Genomic DNA, 24,634 nt, shown 5'->3' on the forward strand with positions numbered 1-24,634 from the left:
TTTGTTGGTATGGATATGTTTTTTTATATAGATTGAGAAAAAATATTTAATTTTAAGTTAGTGATGATGCATCTTTTTGGTGGAACACACAACTCCCATATTTAAGAGAAATTGTTATGTTCGGAGGCCGGACGCAGAATGTCATCTGAAGACTAATAAGAATGCGCCATATCAGCGGTGCCAAGCAGTATCGAGTAGCGGTACCAAGCGAATGGGTGACGTAGCACATTTTGGTTGATTTTCGGACGGTGTTTGACGTCACCACTAAAGAATTAATCCACATTTCGAGTTTGCGCTTGAAAATATCTTTAATTTAATAGTTGATATTCGGCATCATTTTGTCCTCATTTCAAGTAATGTTTGGGCATTTTTTTTGAAGTAAAGAAGACTTAAATAAGAGTTTGAACTTTTTATTCAAAGTGAAGAAATAGGGATTCAATGTGAGAAAATAATGTAGAGATGTATGGTATATCTAATTATATTTAGAAAAAGATTTATGGGGCATTTGATCTTCAAATTTGGCAGTCTTAAATATGTTATTTTAGATGTTAGAGCTAAATTTGACTTGTTTTTCATAATTTAGGAGAACTTTAACCTATATGATTATAATTTGAAACTAAAGATAATCATATTATTATATGGGAAGTGAGGACTATTATAATAATTGAGAAAATGATTAAAATGGTCTCTATTCTTTGTGAGTGGTTAAAATAATCCTAAATTATGTTGATGGATCGATTTGGTCTCTCAAACTCTTTAAAAATAGGTATTTTTAGTCCTTGACATCATTAATATCAAAATTTGATGTTAGTATAAAAAATATTCTCATTTAAGGAGTTATTAGATCAAATTAACCCTTAAAAGAGTTGTAAATTATTTTGATCTTTCACAAATAGTTGATGGACTACTTTGATCATGTTCTTTATAATAATTTATCATATAAGAAATTTTGGTGATGTCATAAGCAAACTATGACAATATGTAGAAGATTATAATAATAATAATTTATCCCATCAAGGCATTCCTTGAGAAATTATAATCTAGTTATGCTATGTATGAAAAATTTAAGAAATTATAGTCTTATCAAGTTATGCTATACTCGGAAAATTTAAAAATAATTGTTGATTTTCAACTTGATAGTGAATGATATATTGAATATGTTTACTCCTCTTAGGATATTTATGTTCAAGACTTTAAAAATGCATTTTACCTAGTCTTAAGTATTGATGGAACATTTTTTAATACACGATGATATATTTACCTGTGATAGTGGATAAAATTCGAATACTTGTTTTGACTGACACCAGACTGGAGGGGGCTCGACGAATCCTCGTCGACGATCCTGTGGCGGTCGCCGGAAAACTCCAAGAACTCCTTCTTGGGAGAGGGATCACCACCTGAAATCCTTCATTATACAGAAACCCAAAAAGAGTAAAACTACTCAAATATTATTCATTTTTCCAATCTCCCTATTACAAGCAATGACTATATAATTATAGCCAAAGGAAGCAATATAATAGGCTACACAATACATAAGAAAGAAATACTCCTATACATCCATACAAACTACTAGGGAATTAATCTAGCTTGAAATTAACTTGGTTAAGCATCTCAGCTCCGGCGTCATTGACCTTGTGGCATTTGTTGTAGTTGACTAAAAAATAATGAATCATGGTTAGATTTCATGCCTAAATTGAGGAAGTTGGTAGTCATGCTAGAAAACTTAGTGCTTGTTGGTAATATACATAATAAAGAGATGGTATTTTGGGATGAAATTAAAGTATTTTTCTAAGAAGATAAATAACATACATATTTTTCCAATTTCAAGTTTTATGAGGCAAGTAATATCAAAATTCTCTTTCTAAAAAGTATGAGAGAAATATTATAATTTAAAATTTAAAAGTTTGATTCTCTTATTTTTTTATTTTATACTTGATATAACTTCAGAAAAATCATATGATCTGCTCGTATCTCATGGTAATGTTTAAATTAGAAGTTTTTGAAATTAAAAGATTGATAATTTGAATTCTAAATTTGACATGTGTATAGTTAAAGCAAGTAGCTTGAAGAGATAAATCCAACGAGCTTAAGATCACTCAATTATGAAATCTTTAAGGCACTTAAATTCTGAAAAAAAATTCATGATTAAGAAAATCAATAATGACCGTGCAATAAAGTGTTTTAGATTTTGATTCAAATTATTAAAATACTCATCCCAAAAAACCTATAAGTAAAGCCCCATTCTCCATGTGAGAGGGAGGAAGAAAGGAAAGAATTAAAGAGTTCTCTTGTAGTTTTTAGCTATTGTCAACGACGATCACCACCAGCTATTGTCAATGACAGTCAGTATTGTCTTCGACAATCTATCAGTAATTGCTGCTATCTACAAACTTTTGATTAGATTTAACCCTGATGTTGGGTATAGTCGTCTGTTTGTGAACATTTGTTTTCTATAATTTCTATTGATGAAATCAAGCCCTGCTATTCGGAGTTAATCGTTCCTATGTGGACACTTGATTTATGTTAACCCTTATAAAAGAAATCAGACATCTCATTTTCAAATAATTTTCTTTTTCTTCAAGCATGAGGAAGAAATAAATTTTGTATCTTCTAATATATAATAAAATTTTAGACCTCATTGTTTTTTCCATTTCAAAATTTTTCATATAATTTTTTTTTTATCTTACTATTTTTATCAAAATTTTGTACAACGTTGAGAGATCAACACTCACTCTACTTAACTCAAATTTTGAAATTTTCTAGCATTAACAATATTATTGTATTTATAACAATATTTATTATACGACTAATTTTGACTTTTCAAATTAAACTTTTTTTTAATGGTTTCTATTTTCAAAAAATATATATTTAATTATGTATTATTAAATATTATACATATATACCAACAGATCAAATATAATTTATTTTGAACGACTTCTTCAATGAAAGCCCATCAATTTTAATTTTAAATTAATTAAATTTTGAATAATTATTAATAAATTTCGAATTTTATATTTAATTATATTTATCAAATAGCTCGTTTATCTTTCCCTTTTTTTTGGATAAGATTAATTGGTAATTATAATAATGAAGAAGAATATTAAAAAGCACAAATCAGAACTATACTTCAGGATCTATCTTCTCTGCGCGGAAGAAGCTGGCATTTCTCCTCGAAAACCCTAACCAGAAATCCGATTCCTTTACTCCTTCGCAAGAAAGATTCGATGGCTGGGATTGGTCCGATTACGCAGGACTGGGAGCCCGTCGTGATCCGCAAGAAAGCTCCAAACGCAGCTGCTAAGAAGGACGAGAAGGCTGTCAACGCTGCCCGGCGGATGGGCGCGGAGATCGAGACCTTGAAGAAGTGTAAGTTGTTTTACCATCGCTTCTTCTACTCGCTTCTTTGCTGTTCTAGAGGGCTTTTGCCCGTTTCTGTTGATTCGATTGATTCTTTCCTGTTGTTATGTCGCATATCACAAACCGATTTTGAATCGTTATCATGATCAGTCGTCGGTTTATTTGAATCGTTAGAAAATTTATCTTACAGTAGCTGGATGGACGGAACTATGGTTTTTTTGTAATGTTTGACTAACTGATTCTGATTTGCGTGAGTTGGGAGATGATGAATTGTACGATTATGGATTTATCATCATATAATCCATAGTTGACTTGGTTTGTGGCTAGAAAGGTTATGATTTTTTTTCTTTTTTGCCAAAGGCCTTTTGGATGATTTTTCTCAACCGGGCATGTACTGAATTTGATATGCTTACTGAGGAATTCCATATTTCTCTCCGTCCATGTACTCTGTTACCATTTTAGTCTTCATGTTTTCATCAAGATTTTTTGCTGTTCGCAATTATCCATGGTAGATGTCCCAGTTAACTAAATGACTCAATTGCTATTGTTTTTTCTTGGCATCTGATGGTGCGCCATGTGAAATTTTGCGTCCAATCTATTGGGTTTTTTTTGCAAGTAATATGATGCTTGTTTTGTCTAATAGGATGCTTTTTTTTTTTTGGCTTTTTAAATTGTGTTTGCCATGCATGTCCAGTGAGCTGATATGATGAATATTTCACTTCTTTTACAAGTTCTGCAAGCTTCATCTCTGACCCTTGACTGTTTTATGTTATTTTGTAGCTAATGCTGGCAGCAACAAAGCAGCTTCAAGTAGCACAACATTGAATACAAGAAAGCTTGATGAAGAAACAGAAAACCTTTCTCGTAAGTTGATTTGATGTATTTTTAATTTTAATCTGTATCTTTATCTCCAACTATTCCTATTGAAACATTTGTGTATCTTTAACTTGTATAAAATTTTTTTGTTGGGTTTTCGTTTGGAAGTGAGTACCAATTTACACTTGGGTCAAACAAGATATACTGTTAAGAAGAGTAGGCTACCTTCTTTGGCTTGGCTAGATTATTTGTCTAGAGGCGTAGAGCTACCTATTGGAAAGACCAATTTGTGCACATGAAATGCAAGGGGAATAGGGGATCATCCCACTCCCCATTCCATGCTATCCATTCTACCTGCAGCAACTTTTGGGATTGATTTTTTTGCCCTTTTATGCTTTTTTATTTTTATTTTAATAATTATCTGCGTGTATGTATTTATTCAGTGTAGGAAATAAAAAATCTATGAGCATTCCCCAATCATCTTTCCTTAAAAGCACTAAATGCCAACCCTAACTTGTATGCCTTGCACCTTGAAAGGCAATACTGTTGAAGCATATGATGCTTGTGTTCAGCTAATGGCTTTAATGATGTTTTGGTTTTGTAATTCATGGTCAGTGTATGATATTTGTCTTCTTCTTTTTTGTATCTCTCAAGGACCTACCGTTAAATGCACATTCAGTTTGCAAGATATTGCTTTATCCTCAATATTCCTATGCTTATTATTTAAGCATTCCCTTTTCTTTTAACATAAATTTATGTGTTTATAAAATAAAAGATGATAAGGTTCCGGCTGAGCTGAAGAAGAATATCATTCAAGCTCGAATAGATAAGAAACTAAACCAGTCGCAGCTTGCACAGGCAAGTAATTCTACTAAACTGCTTCTTGATTGCTTGTACTCTGAACTTCCATGCTTACATTGGCCTTTCCTTTTTCCTTTTCAGTTGATCAATGAGAAGCCCCAGGTGATTCAAGAGTACGAGTCCGGGAAGGCAATCCCAAATCAACAGATCATCAACAAACTGGAAAGAGTCCTTGGAGTGAAACTGCGGGGTAAAAAATAATTTTAAGCTAGTATGTCTTACAGATCATGAAGGCATTATTTGAAACTATGTATTGAGTTATTGTGCCGTTAGTTCCTGTGCTGCTTATGTTAGTCAACCCTTGCATGTGTTCTTGTATTACCTTGTAAGTGAATTTTAGACTGTTGATGGCTTTCATGATTAATGTGCATCTGTTTCGCTTAACGTGCCTGCTAAATTGGGATTGCTATGTGGTATGTCATTTCTGAGCAATTATTGTCAGAACACTGTCAAATGTTATTCTACGTGGATGAAACTTGTGGGATTTTCGAAGAAGTTTTTTTTTTTCCTCTAAACATGTTGTAAGTATCTCTAAAAAGTGATGCAAAAGTTCAAAAATATCTTATGCACATGACTATAGTAATGGCCAAACGCTATTCTGATATTATTTTGGGGTGCTAGAAGGTAATACCTAACTCTATTACTAGTTAGCTAGAAAGGTAGAGAATAGCAATCATTCTTTGATTTGATTTTGGTGCATCATAATTTTATTAAAATAATATAATATTTATGTTATTAATTTTATTGATAACATAATATTAGTCATACTATTCTATTAATCAAGCTTTTTTTGTTAACACAAATGACCTTGAATCACCCTTTTGCCCCCTTTTCGACAGTTTGTTGCAAGCACACTTGAGTCTTTGTTATGTCTGTTGTCATCATCACTTTCTTGACCTCCTTTTGTTCTTCTTATCGTGCAGTCACTGTCCTCACCACTTTCCTCCCACCGTGTATTGGCAAATTATTAGGTGCGGACACCGGACGGAGAGAACCGTTCGGTTTTCTCTCTGTCTACAGTAAAAGCACCATCAAAGCACAGCTGCTACCGTAATTGCGCTTTTATTATAGATAGAGAGAAAACCGGACGGTTCTCTTCGTCCAGTGTCCGCACCTAACAATTTCTCCTGCGTATTACATTGAACCTGCTCTTCGGTGCTATTTTTTAATAAGTAGGATAAGTCAAGTAATATTAGTATATCTCATAAACTTGGATTTAGTAACTCTTGAAAACTGTTTTACATGAAATCTGTTAAATTTGGTTAAATTTTAGCAAATTGGTTGGATATCTACTTCATAATTTACGATTTGAGTATATAATTGGTGGAAGAGAAGCGGCAAGATCTCGGTGAGATGAGCATCACAGAACAACAAGAATACAATGGAGATTGTGATGAGGGGGAAAATAGTCCTTGCAGACGAGAACCGCAATATACATACCTCTATAAGGATGAAAACTAACAAATTGGGTGGAGATTTCGGCTTACGTCGTTATGTAGGCTTTGTTTGAGATGACTTTTTAAGAAGCATATTTTTAGTAATTTTTTTTCAATTTTTTACTAAAAAGCTGCTTTAAGCAGCGGTAAAAAAGCCGTCCCAAATGAAGCTTTAATCGGCAGTCAGATTTACCTACATGAAAAGTTCTGGCTTGATTTATCTTAATTCCATCTTAAATTCCAATACGAAATAGTCCCTTGCATTAAATGGTGCTTTCATTGTTTCTCTGAACTTCTTCGTGTGAGAGCAGATGTTGCCCTGCCTTTGCATATCCTTTTGCATCTTAGCGCCATGGGAGCGCCTCAGTTTGAAATCACTAACAGTTGGATAACTCCATAAGAAAAATAACTACATTGCTGGTGTTCAATCTTTGCGCATTCACAATTGTCATTGAGCTTTACTCTATATGAGAGCAGTTTTTTACTCTCATTGTTAGGCAAATTATTACGTCCGGTGTCCAGATTCGTTCGGACACCAATCCAGACGCGCCACGTCGCCAAAATGCACCGGGACCCAGTGCATTCGGGTGACGTGACGCGCCTGGATTGGGTGTCTGGACGTCCGGTGACCGGACAGAATAATTCACCCATTGTTATGGCTTTCTGTCCTTTGTAGCTTTCTTTTATAAATATTCAAGATATGTGGGGCATTTTTTTGGGACATTTAGGCCATTTAAGGCAAACTCACACACACAACGCATACACATAGACTCGAATCTGAACCTCTTAGTTGGAAGCCTAAGCTCTCAACCAATAGGCCAAGGAGAGTTGTGTATGCGGGGCATTAGCTTCCTCAAGTTTTGGAAGTAGCTCAGATTGTCCATAATATTTTTAAACTTTTTGGTATTTTATCAGGGTTATGATTAGACTTCTGAGATATGTAAATAAAACAATTTTTTATTAGATTTATATAATTATCACTATCCTTTTAATTTATCATTAAATTGATTGTTTTCTTCATTTTTTTGTTGTTTTTTTTTTGTTCTATAAAAATTTCCATGAATTATCCAAATTATTATCATCCATATATGCAAGGATTGCACAAATTATTCCCTAAAAATTATATGTTGATTGTAATAATTAGAGAGCATTGTCTTAGATGTTTTGATCACATAAAATATCAATCTTTCGGTAATCCCGTTTGGAGATTGGATGTTTAGATTTGGCTTATGTTAAGAAATGAAAAGACATTCAAATAAATAATTTGATTAAAAATTATTAGAAATGATATTTTTATTAGATTTAAATGAAAATTTATAATTAATAATTTATATAGAAAGAATTAGTGGTTAAAATAAATGTGATAAAAATAGTTTATATTCATATTTTAATTTAAATAGGACCATAAAAAATGCCTTATATTCTCTCTTCCTAATCATTATCAATTTGGATTCAAATACCCATTTTGGTTTCCCAATATTTTCTTAAAGCCGGTCAAAAATGGAATAATTGATTGAAATATTCATTCCTTTGCTGATTTCTTCTGTTCTTGTAGGTGGAGATGCAAAGCTTGTGGCTTATTTCATTTTCAAGATTTATTCTTTTTTTTTTTTAAGATGGAGTTTAATTAATTGTTTATTTATTTGTTGTTGTTGTTGTTTTTGAATAAATTTTTACATAATTTTTTAGGTTAAATATTTTTATATACCAAGCTTAAATATATTTTTTCTAGTTTTTCAACACCCTTTTCCATATGCAACTCTGTCAAATCCCTTAATTTCAGTGTTTTGTAATTCAGCTGTCCAATTATTTCATATATTTATTTCAAAGATTTATTTTTTCACTTCCCTATATTAATATAAGAAAAATTGGTTGTATAACTATAATTTTATATAGAGTGAGTAGGGGTGTCAATATTGGACATGACCCGAAATCCCGACTGAAATTCGACATAGAAATTTCAGGTTTGGGTCAACCTGAACTTGAAACGGGTTGGATTTGGGTTAGAGTTTTCAACCCGTTTGTAAAAACAGGTTTCGTTCGGGTTGACCCGGAAATTCGAAATCAACTCGGTTTGATTGCGACAATCTGTTTCCCGTTCTTTGTCCATCCCATCGTGTACATCCAATCTTTGGGTCAAGCAGTCGCGTTCGCGTCAGCCGTCGCGTCCATCTAGCCTTCTGCTTAGGTAATCTCGCATATCGCTCGGATGCTTATAGGGCATAGCTGTAGCACACATAGCCGCATAAGGTTGTGAGGTCGTCTGGTCAAGTAGTCGGGTCCGGGTCATCCAGTGTCTCGGCGTCTCACTCCCAGTCTCCCACGCACCGCAAGTCCGCGACGCAGATCCACTCATAGGGTCGCCAGTCGTTGCCTTAGTAGTTTGTCGACAGGTAAATGTCCGCGTCAAGTCAGGTCTGAACCGTTGTTGCTAACTTCTCTCGCTCTTCAACCAAATTGCGTAAATCCATATAGGGTTGGGTTGAACCTAACCCGAAGTGGGTCGGATTCGTGTCCCAAAAATCGACCCGTTTGCAAAAAAAGGGTCGGGTTGATTGGAACATGAATAGTGTCTGGTGAATTCCGGGTTTAACCCGAACCCGACTCGTGACTCAAAATTGACACCCCTATATAGGAGTTTTACATATATGTGATTGTATTCTTTTAAATTTGATACCTAAATCATTATATTTCTTGATTTAACATCCTAATTTCTAAATCATAAAAAATATCACATATTAATTTATTTAAAGTGAAATATACTTTTTTATGCATGTATTTTAATGTGGATATCTAAATAAGGTATTATGAAAGGGAATATAATTATATAGTCATTATATATAAATATATAAGAATTTAGTTATATGGATGTAAATTTTTCTTTGTTATTTTTTTATAATATAAGATCTCTTAAGGCATTTTTCTATTCTTCTTTGATCTTATCCAGGAAAGTTATATTCTAATTTATTTACCAAGTTTTCTACAAATATCTGAGATATTTAAACTTATCACTTAGCTATAACTTTATTTTTATCAGAATTAATTAATAATTGTTAGCCCACTCAAATTCGTATATCATATGCTCCATCTTCACTTTATTAATTCTCAACCCTTTATTATCTAAATATTTTCTTTTTATTCTAATTTCTTACTTCTTTCAATAGATATTTATTGATTAGAGATTTTTCTAGTTGAAAAAATACACAAAATCTCCTCAAGTTGAGCATATTTTATAAACATCTTTTTAGTTAATATAAGAAAAATATGACTTAGGCTTTATTTGTGATAATTTTTTTATTATTTTTTGAAGTAATTTTTTAGTACAAGAATTTTTAATATAAAAAAAATTGACTAAAAAGTTGCATTATAAAGCACTAGGAAAGTGACAGTCGGCTTTCTTATTGCTTCTTAAAACAGTTTTTTAGTACAAAAAATAAACTTTTGTATTAAAAAGTTACTTTAAGAAACAGTAAGAAAGCCGTCCCAAATGAAACCTTTATGTCGATTATCAATGACAATATTTCAATAATTATTTAAAATTTTATTGAAATTTGATTTGAATATGCTAATTTCTAGTTGAAGTATTAAGATTTGAATTTTTCAGTAGGCTCTCCCTAACACAAAGCAGGCTGTCTTTTTAGAGAATTTTTCTTCATATTTCTTTCTTTTCTTATTGGAAGATAGCGACAAATTAAATAAATTGTTTCAAACCTTTTTTTTTAATTAAATTTTAATTATTTATGTAGCTTTTATGACTCCTAACTTTTATCAGTAATTTTTATTAGTTTATTTATTTTTACAAACAATTTAAATTTTATTTTTTATGTTCATAAAAATAATAAATAATTATTTTAATATTAATAGAATATATATATATTTTTTGTTTTGCATAAACCTAAACGTTAAAATGTCATAAATTTCCTATTTTGCACGCCACCTTCACCACCTTTAGTCAAAGTTAAAAATAAATAAATAAATAAAATTTGGCTAAAAAATTAAATCTGAAACAACACGTTACGATTTGGATTATATTAATTAATCAGCTTTTGAACATATTTTTTTATGTTTGGGCCAAACTCTGATCTCATACTTATTATTTAATTACTATATAATTAATTTCTTAATCTCTGCGATTATTTTCTTAATCTCCTCTTTCTTTTGACTTGCTAATGCCCTCGCATCATGTTAGTTAGGTGCACTTGTCAACTGCCTTCGCCCAATTATTTCGAGGTGGACCAATTTTATAAATATTATTAAAAATTAATAAAAAAATATCAAAGCATTATAAAAATATTAATGGAGTATTTCAAAATTTATATAATAAAAATATATAAGACAATAAATAAAATTTTGGTTATAAGAAACAAAATAAATATTTATTTATAGATATTTTATCCAATTCCTTCCATGAGAAATGCAACTGCACAAATAGTATTCCATTAATGAAGTTTTCATGTGAGCAAATGAGAAGGTTTCATTTGGGATAATTTTTTATCAATATTTTTTAACTAATAATATTTTTTTACTAAAAAACTGCTTTAAAAAATTGTCCCAAATAAAATCTCAATTATAATGACGAACTTAAGTCTTTGTTTGAGGAGAGATTATTTTGTAGTTCACTGTCCGGAGACCAACCAAAATATGCCACGTCAATAATACGAAGCACGATATCGAGCGGAGGTGACGTGGCGCATTCTGGTTGATTTATGGACGACGTTTGACGCCCGCACAAAATAATTTGCTTCGTTTGAGACAGCTTTCTTAGTGCTTCTTAAAACAGTTTTCTAGTACAACAAATAAAATTTTTATACTAAAAAGCTACTTTAAGAAGCAAAAAGAAAACGGTCCCCAACGAAGTCTAAGATTTTGAAAGAGAAAGATAATAGAACTACATCAAATTTGAAAAGGATAAAATTTCTATAATACACATCATTACATGATAATTTAAGAAGAGCCACACCTTAATGACTACCTGAGATTCTACCAGTGTTCAATCGGCCATTAAAAATGCTTAAACACATTGGAAAATATGAGAGCCAATAGTAGAAGATCAAGTTAGATACATAAGGCTTAGCATGATCTCAGGAAGTGCAGTGAAGATGGCAACTGAACTCAGTTTGAGAACTAAGCAAGCTGGAGAAAAGCTGGGAATCAGAAGAACCCAAAAGGCCCTTCTTGTTTTAATAGCTACCAGAAAGTAATACAGAACAAGAATCAAGTGTATCAGGTTATTCGCAAGCTAACTTAGTTCCAAAGCTTGAAAGGCAGATGGCAAAAGCCTGGAATGCAGAGAGTGGTTCTCTGTAATCCATGGTGAATAAGTCATCCCCAACCTTTCCAAACTGGAGAAGCACTGTGTCTTCCTCCAAGGCTCCTCCTCCAGCCTGGTTTGGATCTGCAGCTGCAACTAGCTGGAAATTCTTCACCGATGCAACGGTCACACGGCCGTGGAAATTTAAACACCAACATTGGAGATGTTCATGCCACCTCGGAGATTTGTTCTTGAGAACAATGGAGCTCGCCGTTCCGCCCATGGCGGTCTTCGTCGGGCTGTGGTGGCCTTCTGCTGCTGCTGCTGCTGGTTTTCCTCCTGCTGGACAATGTAGTGTGCATAGCATCCTTCTTGGTCCTCTTGATTTGAGAAGGTTGAATTTGTATGTAACCTGGCCGATCTCAAAGTTTCCAGTCCCAACCTGGGGGCTGATTCTCTTGCTAGCCAGTCGACGGCTTGCTCGGCTGTTTGAAGGCTTCGCACCGTCGTATGGTGGTCTGCTGTCATATAGCATGAACTTTGTGCCCAGGAAATTTGATCTGGTAAATGAAAGATGGAATTGTATAAATTTGGATAGCATTTTAACATTTCATATTTAGTCATTAGGTATTCACTTGTGAAACCGAAGGCAAAGAGCAAAAAGGCAAAGTAAACTTAGCATCAATAAAAGGACATGTCCTATGCCCATACTTCTCTACCAAGTGAATTCCTATATCTATGAACCACATCATCTTAGCACAAAAATGTGTCTAGGATTTCAGTTTTCCAACACAAAATGCGCATAAATCGAACCAGTGGTGGAACAATAAAAATATGAGATGCCCACTGAATAGTACAAAGCTCAAGGAGACTTATGAGCAAAGCTTAATAAACTGAGACTACAATCAGAGAGAAATATGTGATGCGAGCTAATTTTTGTGAATAAAATTGAAACAGAATATAAGAAGCCTCACCTCAACTTTCCCATGTAGGCCTTGCTTCCCTGAGAGAGATCATCAGCATCAAGGGAGATGGTATATTCAGTATGATACCCACGTCTGACCCTCCGTGCTGCCAATAGAAACTTCCCTTTGTCCATAAAAGCTGCAATAATATGTTCGTTAGCCAACTGTAATACTTAAAGCAAGAAAAATAGTTATCTTAGCAATGTGGATTCATTTAAAAAAAGAAAAGAAAAATACTTAGAATCTGTAACCAAAGCCGTATGGCATAAGAATAATTTGATTTAAATGTAGGAGTTGAAAGAGGAAAAATTCTTTTCGGAAGCTAAGATAACACTAAAAAACAAAGGGTCTAGGTGTAGAAATTGCATTCTTCCATTCATTTATTTATGCAAAAATCTCAATAATAATTGGTTTGAGGCACATATGAATACCCCAAAAATTATAAAGCACTCAGATTTTGTCTCAAAATTCAATTCCGATATATTTTTTAAATGGAAGTTGAAGATGTATAACAAGAAATATGATTCAAGCAGGCTCGAAACATTAAACACATACTATTTGTAATATTTGGCACATAATTTTCTCAAAGAATTAATAAGTTCATTTATTGCAGTAGAGGATTTTTATTACATGGAAGGATGTTAGGATAAAAAACTCCTACACTCTTGATTTCTAATTTCAAGCAGACTTTAATTGTTTCCAAAGTTATCAATTTCAAGAAGAATTCACATTAGAGATAACTCCTGACACATCGACACCTATGCAATTAATTTATTTTAAAAGAGCATTCTACCTACTTTTAAAGAAAAGAATGCTTTGCTTTATTATTGGAAGAAAAATATAAGCCAAATTTTGGTGTAAGCAGTGAAAATGACTATTTTGTCCTTACATTTGTCATTTTTTTATGAAAAATAAAACCAATTTAAGAATTAAGAGTAATTTCACTCTTTTGGTAAAAAATGAGGCCATCTTTTTCATTCAATATAGAATTAGTCTGAGAAAATAGGAAGTGTCATGGGGTGTAGAGAAAAAATACAAGAAAAATAAACTGCCAAAATGCATAGTGACCAGCTAATAGACCAGGCTTGGCAAAATTTCATTTTGCAGGTTCTCACCATCAAAGGGAAATAATGTCTCTCAAGATGCATAATTAAAATATAAGATGTCTCAAACTATTCCTAAAAAAAGCAAGATAAAAACCCAAACATACAAAAGAAGAGACAAGTTTAAAACTATGTCAACAATTGGAAAACTTGTACATGAATGTAGTACATATATCATAAGATCTGTGAAATGGAAAGACAAACAGAAAGAGAAGCAACTAATACATTCCAAGAAAGCCAAAATCACTGAATAAAAGTTATTATACCATAACAAGACAACTTCTGAGCATGAGTCCAAGTCAAAGTCAGTCGGGTATCAGAATTGTAAATCCAAGCTAAGTCAATCCTTGGTAAAATTTTTAAAAAGAGCCTCAGGAAGCAAAAGAAGCTAAAAAAATTAGTAAAACAATAGTTTCTGAAGATCATTACACATCTTTAATCAATGGTGATGAGGTATTGTTCAACAGGAAACGCCATTGATGCTTTAAATAATTCAACAAGGCGGAAGTCAAGGCAACATTGCATGGGAAATCTTAGGACATATTAAATGCTTTGATTTTCCATAATTAGCATGCTCAAAGAACAGCTTAGGTTCTATTGATCAAGGCTGGCAAGCATTCAACTGGTTAGGGTGAAAGTTGGCAGTAGATCTACCATATTCTTCATTTATAAGAGATATCAATCTCCCTAAATTTGGGGCAATTAGCAAGATTACAACTACAAAGCTCCTAATGAGCAAAATAATATTAGGTGACTCCATACTTCAATAAGGAATTGTTCCGTTTTTATTCTTAATAATTTGTTTGTTAAGTGATTTTTAACTATTTTAATTTTTTATTTAAAAAAAAACAAGTTGTATTTAAAAACATTCAAAATAATTTTGAGTATTTTTAAAAATAATTATTAACGCAAAGCAAGCCAAAGCCGCTATTATCACCTCGTCGGTTGCTGTTGTTGCTCGCAGGTGATTATCGCTGCCCTACCGGGCAACTCTACCATCACCTCATAAATCAACTTATTCGTTATTAAATACAATATATATATATTTTAAGATACTAAAAACGATTCACTTAATGGCAAAACATAACTAAAACAAAATAAAAAAATAAAGGTAAACCCAAACAGCACCTAAGGAAATAACATATGCTAGAACATAAGAATATTTGGAGTACAAATTGTTCTTTGTCTCCAACATTTCTGCATTTCTTTAGGCTCCAGCAGGTGCATATCTAAACAAGAGTAAATACAAGCCTCTTTATTACCTAATTCGAGCCCTCTGATAATTTTACAAATCATACAAAATCTTAGTTTTAAATCTTATCTTTAACAGATGCTTAATTAATTATGGATCTTTTAATCAATCATCTAATCTTTTATGCCACAACAAAGCTACTTATAACAACCGGAGTGAGGATGAAATATTCTAACAACTGGATGGTGCCATCTCTAAAAGAAAATATACACAAAAAAAGAGTAAAAACTCCTGTTTAACAGCTTAAATAGACAATGAAAACATACATTAGCTGAGGTAAGGTCACAGTCGAAGGATCGCAAAAGCCTGAGAAAGGTAAATGCATTCAAAACGTGCTGCTAGATAGATTGGGGTTCCTTTTATCATGTCAGGAGTTCCAAGGAGTAACAGAAATTCCGAAATTAAGATAATAATTCAAGTTGAAAGGTGCAAAGCGAGAGCTTTAATTTGTCGGTTTACAAGGTAGAGAATTGCTTGGGAACCTACTGAATATTAATCGAAGAATAGTACTTGACAACAAACATACGCAAGATTAAGCAAAGAAAATCCTAGTCGATCAGTAAGACCAATTATTTTCAGAAAGAAAAAAAGTTACAAAAAAGCAAGCCAGTTGCGGCAATTTACTTACTCTGGGTGAGACTAAGATAGAGATAGAACGTCGAGTTCTTCTTGTTCCTCTTAATAAAGCACTGGATAGGCAATTCACTCGGCCCCGGCTGCATTCGAATTAAAATCACGCCAAATTTAGTAAATTCCATACATATAAAACTAAAACCAGAAGACATCAGCTAAAAGGACAGATCCGCGCATCTAAAATGCACAGAAACGAATCTCACACCAATTCGAAACAGAAAATCAGAGCTCACCCAATATTTTCAACCCACAAACACCAAGAGTGAAAATTCATGTCCAAACAAAACCAAATTCACCCTAATTTACACAGCCTAGAACCCACCTGCTTAAGAGAGGAAGGAAAGGTGATCTTTCCAGTTTCCCGAGTAGATCCGACCATTCCGGTAGTGATCTCCCTCCACCTCCGGCACACACAAGCGCAGGAAACTACGTTCTTCCGCAGAGGCCACCGGTCCTCGCTCGACTCCACCCTCCCTATTATATCCGCCATAAGCTCCGGAAGCATCCTCGACCACCGGTTTTCCTCCATCCCCGCATCGGAGGCAGCATCCTCCCCTCTCTCCGGCTCTATCGCCGCCTCCACCTCATCACGCAGCCGCCTCCGCTGCTCCCCAAATAGATCAATCGAAGACCCCGAAAAACTACAAAGAAACCCCCTCGACCTCGACATCTTCTTCTCTCTCACACAGATCGATCGATCGGTCGCTTCAAGCTTTACTCTCTCTCTCTCTCTCGATCTCTCCTTTCTCTCTCTTCCGCCTGAGTCCTTCCTCAGACAAGAGAGCGGAGATGTAAACGCACGCGAATGCACCGGGCTTTTAAAAAGATCACATAAATTACATTATTTGCCATATTATATATATATATTAAAAAGAAAATATAAATTAATATTGCCGAAATTGAAATAATTATAATTTTAAATATTTTTATCATAAAAAATTTAGTCCGAATATCCACACGAACCCAACAAAATATTTATTTATTTATTTAAATAATATTAATATATGACTTAATTCGTAATAATATAGTAATAAATATTTTTTGTTATAAATTTATGATAAAGTAACAAAATAATATGATATTCAAATATAATTAATAATTACAAAAAAGTTGAATAAAACATCCCCCCAACATATAACCGATTAAATATAAATTATAAAATAATTCCTTTTTGATATTTTCCATTTTCGCAATATTATTATAGTACGGCTAATTTTCGTCAAGCAAAAAATAGTGGACGTTGAATAAGAGGTGTTTGACGGTAGAGCGACCCGCAATTGGGACCAGAAACGTGCCCTGGAGAAGTGGTAAGGGTAGGTGCGTCGGGTGTTTTTTTTAATTTTCGTGGTCTTTTCGTTGGGCACTAAATGGACTGTTAATTATAATTAGGTAAACACTAATTAGTAATTATATTTAAGGTGATTAGCGATGGTGACGCTTGTCAAGCTTCTATCCACTGTTGACTGCATCATTCGGCAACGCGCTTCTTTTAATTTTTTTTGTCTCTGAATTACCGTCTTTGCCAGAACGTTCGGTCACCACTAATATAGTGCCACGTAGCATGCACAATACCTTGGATCCGACCCGACAAATAGTGGGTATGTCGCACATGCATATTTTGAATCCATGACGACCCGATCTTGCTAGATATTGCTCGGTATCACTAGATATTGGTCGATTTTGCTCGACAATAATAAGAAATATTATTATGTGAAGACCAATACCGAGCAATACCGAGTTTTTCTAGGTATTGCTCGGTATTTTCTCGGTATTGCTTGGTATTCGTCTTCACAGAGCGGTATTTCTCATTATTGTCAAGCAATACCGAGCAATACCTAGCAATACGTGAACATAGCAATCCCGGGGTTCCGGTCCGTGTCGGGTCGTCGGGCCGCGCTGTAAAAAGTTAGAGCACGTGGCGACATGTTATTGGCGTATGGATGTAGAGCTACGTCAGGTCACCTGACCTAATAATTGTTCCTTTGACAGGGAAGTATATTTCAATAATTTTTCTAAGTAATATATATAAATATATTATATTTATGTACGTATGTATTAAGAACTATTATTTTATTTTAATAGATGAAATAAAATATTATAAAATTTTGAATCAAATTTCATAAATAATTGATTTGAATTGTTCATAGGACTGATTAAGGTTTCTTTTGGGATGATTTTTTTACTATTTTTTTAAAACTACTTCAAGAAGCAGTAAGAGAGCTGTATCAAACGAGGCTTAAAACTTTGAAATCGCATAAAACTTGGAGCTATTCAAAATCAAATTGCTCCAAGTTTACTCTAATGTTAAAAAATTGAATAACTAATTAACTTTTTTTAAAAAATTCAAACTTTCGACAATCAAATTATTCTACAGATTTTAAGAAATTATAGACATTTTGTCTTCATTTGGAACAGCTTTTGTATTACTTTTTGAAAGATGCTTTTCAGTATAAAGTTTTTTTATAAAAAAAATTATTAAAAAACTGCTTTATAAAATAATACAAGAGCTATTCCAGATGAAACCTTAAATTAGGGTTGATGGGGAAAGACCGATTATATGTTGCAATGTTGGCATCAACATATTTATCTCCTCAAGTGCAATGCAAGTATTTTAATGGTTCATGAGAGTTTTTTGGGAGCCATAATAAATATTGGAAGGCATATTGATGGAATTTGGCACCAAAAAACAACAACAATATTTCTCTATCTTTTTTTCTCTATTTTTCGAAGCAAAGTGTTCATCTTCTCCAATGCAGATCTCTGTCTCAAGTGAAAATGTAAGAATTTTGAAGAAAATGATATCTTTTTAAGCAAAGTACAGGTAGACGATCAAATTTTACAAAGATTAGAAACCATGTCACGTAGAAGCTTGCATCAAGTAGAGGTTGTGGGGGCGTAAGCCATATCCTCGATCCACCTCCACAAAGATGTAGAGAAATTTTTCAGTGCGGACACCGGACGATTCAGAGACCAACCAGAACGCTCAATGTCATCCTATACCGAGTGGTTCCAAGCACCGATAATGATCAAAAAAGAAACATAGATCTGCATTGGAGAAGAAGAACACTTTGCATCCATATTCATATGATTTTGATGACAACCGAAATAGAACGACAAGATAACCATTTTGACTACAAGCCAACCCTAAATTTGATGGTATATGTTGATCTACTATCGTTGTCTTTCACATCTTCAACCACCTCAAAGGAGTCCAAATAGCCTAAGGGTTAGTGGCTCTTCTGTTTGACATTGGAAAGCAAGATTGAACAGGCTACCAAATATGCCTTGGATTTGTCGAAGTACCATAGGCCAAACCAATTATTTGCTGTGTATGAACAATTTAGTAAAACTTGACACTTTTCTCTATTGGAAAAGGAGAAAGAGGGAGAAAATATGTGAGTGAGATGTTATCAAGTTGGCCTTGGGAGCGAAAAGATAGATTCAAAAGGGAGTATGAGAGGGGCCAGACGCCCTCTCTAAGGTTATAAGATTTCTCTATGATTTTGTTTGGGACGGCTTTCTTACTGTTTCATAAAGTAGTTATTTAGTATAAAAATTCTAGAAAGCTGCTTTAAGAAGCAGAAACAAAGTTGTCCTAAACGACGCCTATATCTCATATATTTTTATTTATATCAATATATTTTTTCATAGAACGTTAAGGTTTCGTTTGTGACAGCTTTCTTATTGCTTCTTAAAGCAGCTTTATAGTACAAAAATTTCAACTTTAAGAAACATTAAGAAAGCCGTCACAATTGAAGTCTAAATTTATATCCTGATCTCTAAAATTTCATGGTTTAGGGTTATGAATTATCCTGATATATACATGTGAAATATATATTATAATTTGGAGTATAATTTTTACTCTATATAAAAAAAACTCATTATATGTATATTTACGTTTTATTTGGGGCAGTTTAAGCTTTATATTTTTTGCTTTTTAAAGCTTCTTTCTCAGTCATAGTTTCAAAAATGTTTTTCCAAAAATAGCTTTAATGATAAAATTTTGAAAAAAAAAAATATCTTCCAAACACATTATTTTTTACTAAACAATTTTTCTTATTATAGAAGCGGTCAAAAAGCAATTTCAAATAGCGCCTTAGGGTTTGTTCGGGATGACCGTAACTTTTGTGAGAAAAATAACTTTTTTGGAAAAGAATAGAGCTCTTCATGATTAAATTAAATTTTACCTATTTCTTAAAAAAAAAATATTTTTAACAAATAATGTTTTCAATGAATTTATTCTTAATTTTTACCTTAATTAGTAGTTTCCTACCTACTCGAATGATGAGCATTCCCTTTGATAAACGAACAAATACTTAAATTTGTGAGGTTAGGGCCGTTAGGCTTGACTACTTCAATTTGTGACTTTGTGTTGTTTCCTTCATTAGTTTTCTTTCCAATAATTTCCATTTTGCCATTAACGTATAAATATAAAGATATTATTGCATTGTTCGTAAGTCATTACCATATGAATAAGTTATACAAAATTACAAACACAATTATTTCAATATATGCGTAGAATTGTTATGTAAAAAATATTAAAAAAATACTATTATAAATTTATCTTTTTTTCAAAAAATAGGATGAGGAATTTATTTATGTTATCATATTCTAATAAATTTGATTGTTTTATATCATAAAAATATGACATTTGAAAAAACAAAATTAGTAAAAAATTAACCCAAATTAAAATGTAATTTTAGTTATATAATTAATATTAAGAAATTATTTCTTAATATAAAATTCTTCAAAAACAATAATAAGAAAAGTATAACTAAAAAAAATATAACAGTTAAAAAAAAACAAAATTATATATTTGTTTTCCAAAATCAATCTTAAATGTAATTTTATTATATATTTGCATAATAAAATAAACTTGATTAGTTGTAGTAGAAATTATTTATTTGACGAAAAGGTGAAGCAATTAAAAGTTAAATAATGGATTGATTTGTTTGATTTATTATTATTTAATTTTGAAGCAGAATATTTCAAACCGAGTGCTATGCATGTACTTGCAAATTACTTTAATAATTTTTATATTTTAATAAAAATATATTTTTAGTTTGACATAATCAACATCCAATCCTTGCTTTGCCACCTCCCGTGTGGAATTTCCAAATATTATATATTTTAAATTAATATATAAATTATTATGTATTAGGCTCATTTTAATTTAGTGATTAATTTTTTGTCCTATATATATATTAATGTTCCTTATTATAAAAAGAAAAATGACTAAAATGTTTGATTTTATAAATTATATATTTATAAAAACTTTAAATGGATAAGAACATTTGGTTGTAAGATAATAGGGACAAAAGACTCTTAACAAGAAAATAATTAAAAAAATAATTAATGTAACATACCTAATCATAAGAGAGCTAAAAAATTGCAAATCAAAAACCACAAGACTTTGTAATTCTATGGCTGGCCAATGTACTAAGTAACCAAAAAAGGTATAAATAGTCTATAAAAGAAAAAGGGTATAAAGGTTTTGGTATTTTATATATATATTATATATATATATAATATATATATATATATATATATATATATATATATAATATATATATATATATATATTTAAATAATATTTTATAATTTTACTTAATTAGGAAGACATATGAACAATGAAAATGATGATTAGAGGATTTATTAAAGTTTTGTTTGGGACAGCTTTTGGTGACTTTTTTCAAGAAATTTTGTGATAGAAAGGTGTTGTAAAAAATAGTAAGAAAGTATTCCAAACGAAATCTAAGAAAGACATATTAAATTTTTTAAAAGAAAAATAACATAAAAAAGAATAAAATAAACATAAATAAATTATATAAAAATATTATAATATAAAAAAATAACTTCATCTATATTTATAATGATTAATTTTGTGAGTCATATGTCACCATTCAATACAATTAATTTATTAAAGTAATTCAACTAAACTATTAGATAGATATATGAAAATAATAATATAGTTGAATTAATAATCATTATGTAAATATCTAATACTTGAGTTCTACTATCTGATATTTAAATTATATTTATCAAATAATTTAATTATATATTTAATATTTAGTTATATTAAAAAAAAACGTAAAGAATGAAATCATATAAACATGCTATAGAAAAAAATTCCCAATCACAATATAATATAGTATAATATATAATATAATATATATATATATAATATATATATATATATATATATATATATAATATATCATATATATATATATAATATATTATAATATATATATATCAAATATTCAAATAATAAGATTGTTGCGGTGCTAGAATATATGCGGTGATAGGAGTCAGGAATTTTTTCGTTTCAAGCGATTGCACGAAATCGTAGCACACAACATAAGAGAAATAAAACACCATGATTTTTTTACGTGGAAAATCCTGAAGGAAAAATACAGAAGCCACGACCAGTAAAAGAAATTTTCACTCTTGTTTATTGAGTTATAAGAGACCGACTTATCTTTTAAATATTTAGGACAATCATATTACAATAATCAACTCTTTAGTGTTAAAATTCAGTTGCAAAACGGATATAGGAATGTTGGCGTCGCAAAACTAAGTGATCCGCGGTTGCGGATATAGTTTCAGCATTTACTTGGAAGTTGAGCGGAACTCTTAAACATCACTGGAAGGTCGTTGGTGAATCCCAACATCACTTGAAGTTATGGATGGAAATTATGGCGTCACTTTTGCGGGTGGAACTCCAACGTCACTTGAAGGTCAGACGGGAACTCCAGCGTCACTTGGTGTTTGGGTGGAAACTCCGACAGTGATCTAGGAGAGCTTCTTCTTGCTTCTTCCCTTCTTTATATTCTTCCTTCCTTGCTTCTTCCTTCGTCCCCTCTAAGGAGAAAGTATGAACTATTTATAGTTTTTTTAGAGTGACATGACAAGTAAATAGAAGGAAGATTCAGGGGTTACGTTGCGAATGATTTGAATGACGACATGTTGAATCCCTTGATCGTGGACAATTTATCAGTCATTTGAAGGCTAATGATATCATGAATTCGAACAATCTTGGCTCGTTGAATTCGTGCTTTCGTGACGCTCGATTTCAACTAAAGCATGTCATATTTGAAAACTATTTGGTAATCGTAAAATTATGATTTGAACCTTCAAATTGCTCTTCGGAGTTCTTTGATTTTGGACTAGTGTGCGGCTCAGACTAAGTTGAGTTGGGTCGTTGGGTTTGTGTTTTTCCGAGAGCGCTTCAATTCGATTATAATGTTTGCGTGAAATCGAAGTTCAGATGCGTCCCAGATTTAATGTTTGAAGCTTTCCAACCATTTTGCTGCCTCGAGATTTAATCATTGCCTGATCAAGATAATTTTGGTTGATGATATTTCCACTATAAAATCTACTAAATAAATCAAAAATAATAAATTAAGTACCCTTATTTATTAAAAATAATATAAATAAAATCATAACATCTAAAAAGAGCTATAAATACATATAATACATATAATACAAATAAAAGGAAAAAAAAGGGGCCGGGTGAGTATATCCTCCTCATCACTTGCAGGTTTTAAAAATTATTTTACTTATTTTAATAAAATTATAATAACAAGTTGATGAACTGTCTATATTTTATAATTATTATAAAATAATTTAATAATTCAAATTTTGTTTGAATCAAATTTTGATTAAAATATTTTTCACCTATCACGCGTTTTAAATTTAAAATAAAAGTATTATTTATTTAGCAACTTTAAATTTGAAATGCATCCACAAGCCTATTTATAATTATAAGAATAATAATTTTTATTAACTAAAAACTTATGTCTTACGCTGCAAATAAAGAAATAAATTAATGTTTTATTTTCATTGAGATACTGCGTAACGCTCTTATCATTGTATCCAATGGTTATTTTCTTGTTAATTATTGTGGGTAATTAAGTATTCGTTAAACCAACTTTGTTCTCTATAAGCGTGTATTAAGCTTATAAAATTATTAATTAGGCGTTGCCCAAACTCTTAATTAATTAGACAGTTCAGGCAAAAATTCCAAGTATCAAGTTGGGCAGTCAAATTTGGATGAACTACTTAAGAATCTTACCTATTTTACTGTAGATGAAAGAGAAAAATAATGAGCATATTTAATTATATATAATAATAATAATAATAATAATAATAATAATAATAATAATAATAATAATAATAATAATAATAATAATAATAATAATAATAATAATAATAATAATAATAATAATAATAATAATAATAATAATAATAATAATAATAATAATAATAATAATAATAATAATAATAATAATAATAATAATAATAATAATAATAATAATAATAATAATAATAATAATAATAATAATAATAAATATTTGGTTGATTGTAAATTAAATTTTGAATGCTTTTCTTATATTTATTTGGAAGTAAGATGAATATAAAATGTGTATAAATTCATTATTTTTACATTATATTTTGTATATATTAATATAAATTTTTGTAATGCCTTCTTCTATTTCTTTTGAAAGGATTTGGTGGCGAGGTTGTGAGTAGGGCTGCAAACGAACCGAGCCGAGTATGTGAGTGTTCATGTTTGTGTTCATTTAATATCAGCTTGTTCAAGTTTGGTTCATATTTGTTCGAGCTTTATTGTTTGTGTTCATGTTTGGTTCATTTAAATTAATGAGTGTTCAAGTTCGGTTCATGTTTAGTTCATGTTCATTCGTTTAGTGCTTATCGAGCTTATTCGCGAACATATTTAATGAATTTTTTTTAACTATCAAACAAACACATTCATGAACATAACTATGAACAAACACGTTTATAATAAAAGCAATTGTCTATGTAACAAAGGCAATGATTATTTATATTTATTAATTCTATAGTCAAATATTAATTATTTTTATTGAGCTTAGTCGCGAGTTCAAATTCGAACACGAATCGAGCTTCTTATCGATTTTAATGTCGAGCTAGTTCAC

The 24,634-nt window shown here is 31.3% G+C and overlaps 2 protein-coding genes across 2 annotated transcripts; one reads left to right on the forward strand and one right to left on the reverse strand.

The window, feature by feature from the left end:
* The first annotated feature begins 3,108 nt into the window (after positions 1 to 3,108).
* Positions 3,109 to 5,431, forward strand: LOC110096924 (multiprotein-bridging factor 1b). Its single transcript, XM_020823075.2, has 4 exons — positions 3,109 to 3,366; positions 4,138 to 4,221; positions 4,949 to 5,031; positions 5,116 to 5,431. Exons 1-4 carry the CDS (start codon positions 3,225 to 3,227, stop codon positions 5,233 to 5,235), a joined length of 429 nt encoding a protein of 142 aa, XP_020678734.1. The 5' UTR covers positions 3,109 to 3,224; the 3' UTR covers positions 5,236 to 5,431.
* Positions 5,432 to 11,350: 5,919 nt separating this feature from the next.
* LOC110096930 (tubby-like F-box protein 1) lies at positions 11,351 to 16,483 on the reverse strand. Its single transcript, XM_020823087.2, has 4 exons — positions 15,997 to 16,483; positions 15,670 to 15,757; positions 12,696 to 12,825; positions 11,351 to 12,281 (listed from the first exon to the last, which is right to left on the reverse strand). Exons 1-4 carry the CDS (start codon positions 16,342 to 16,344, stop codon positions 11,699 to 11,701), a joined length of 1,149 nt encoding a protein of 382 aa, XP_020678746.1. The 5' UTR covers positions 16,345 to 16,483; the 3' UTR covers positions 11,351 to 11,698.
* Positions 16,484 to 24,634: the final 8,151 nt, after the last annotated feature.

The sequence above is a fragment of the Dendrobium catenatum genome, unplaced genomic scaffold (assembly GCF_001605985.2).
Source record: "Dendrobium catenatum unplaced genomic scaffold, ASM160598v2 fragScaff_scaffold_133, whole genome shotgun sequence".
NCBI lineage: Eukaryota > Viridiplantae > Streptophyta > Magnoliopsida > Asparagales > Orchidaceae > Dendrobium > Dendrobium catenatum.

Coding starts and splice junctions, on each gene's coding strand:
- LOC110096924 (XM_020823075.2), top strand. CDS start 3,225: ATGGCTGGGATTGGTCCGATTACGCAGGACTGGGAGCCCGTCGTGATC. Junction 3,367..4,137: donor GATCGAGACCTTGAAGAAGT/GTAAGTTGTTTT, acceptor GTTATTTTGTAG/CTAATGCTGGCAGCAACAAA. Junction 5,032..5,115: donor ACCAGTCGCAGCTTGCACAG/GCAAGTAATTCT, acceptor TTTCCTTTTCAG/TTGATCAATGAGAAGCCCCA.
- LOC110096930 (XM_020823087.2), bottom strand. CDS start 16,344: ATGTCGAGGTCGAGGGGGTTTCTTTGTAGTTTTTCGGGGTCTTCGATT. Junction 15,758..15,996: donor TTCCTTCCTCTCTTAAGCAG/GTGGGTTCTAGG, acceptor ATTCGAATGCAG/CCGGGGCCGAGTGAATTGCC. Junction 12,826..15,669: donor CTATCTTAGTCTCACCCAGA/GTAAGTAAATTG, acceptor ATATTATTGCAG/CTTTTATGGACAAAGGGAAG.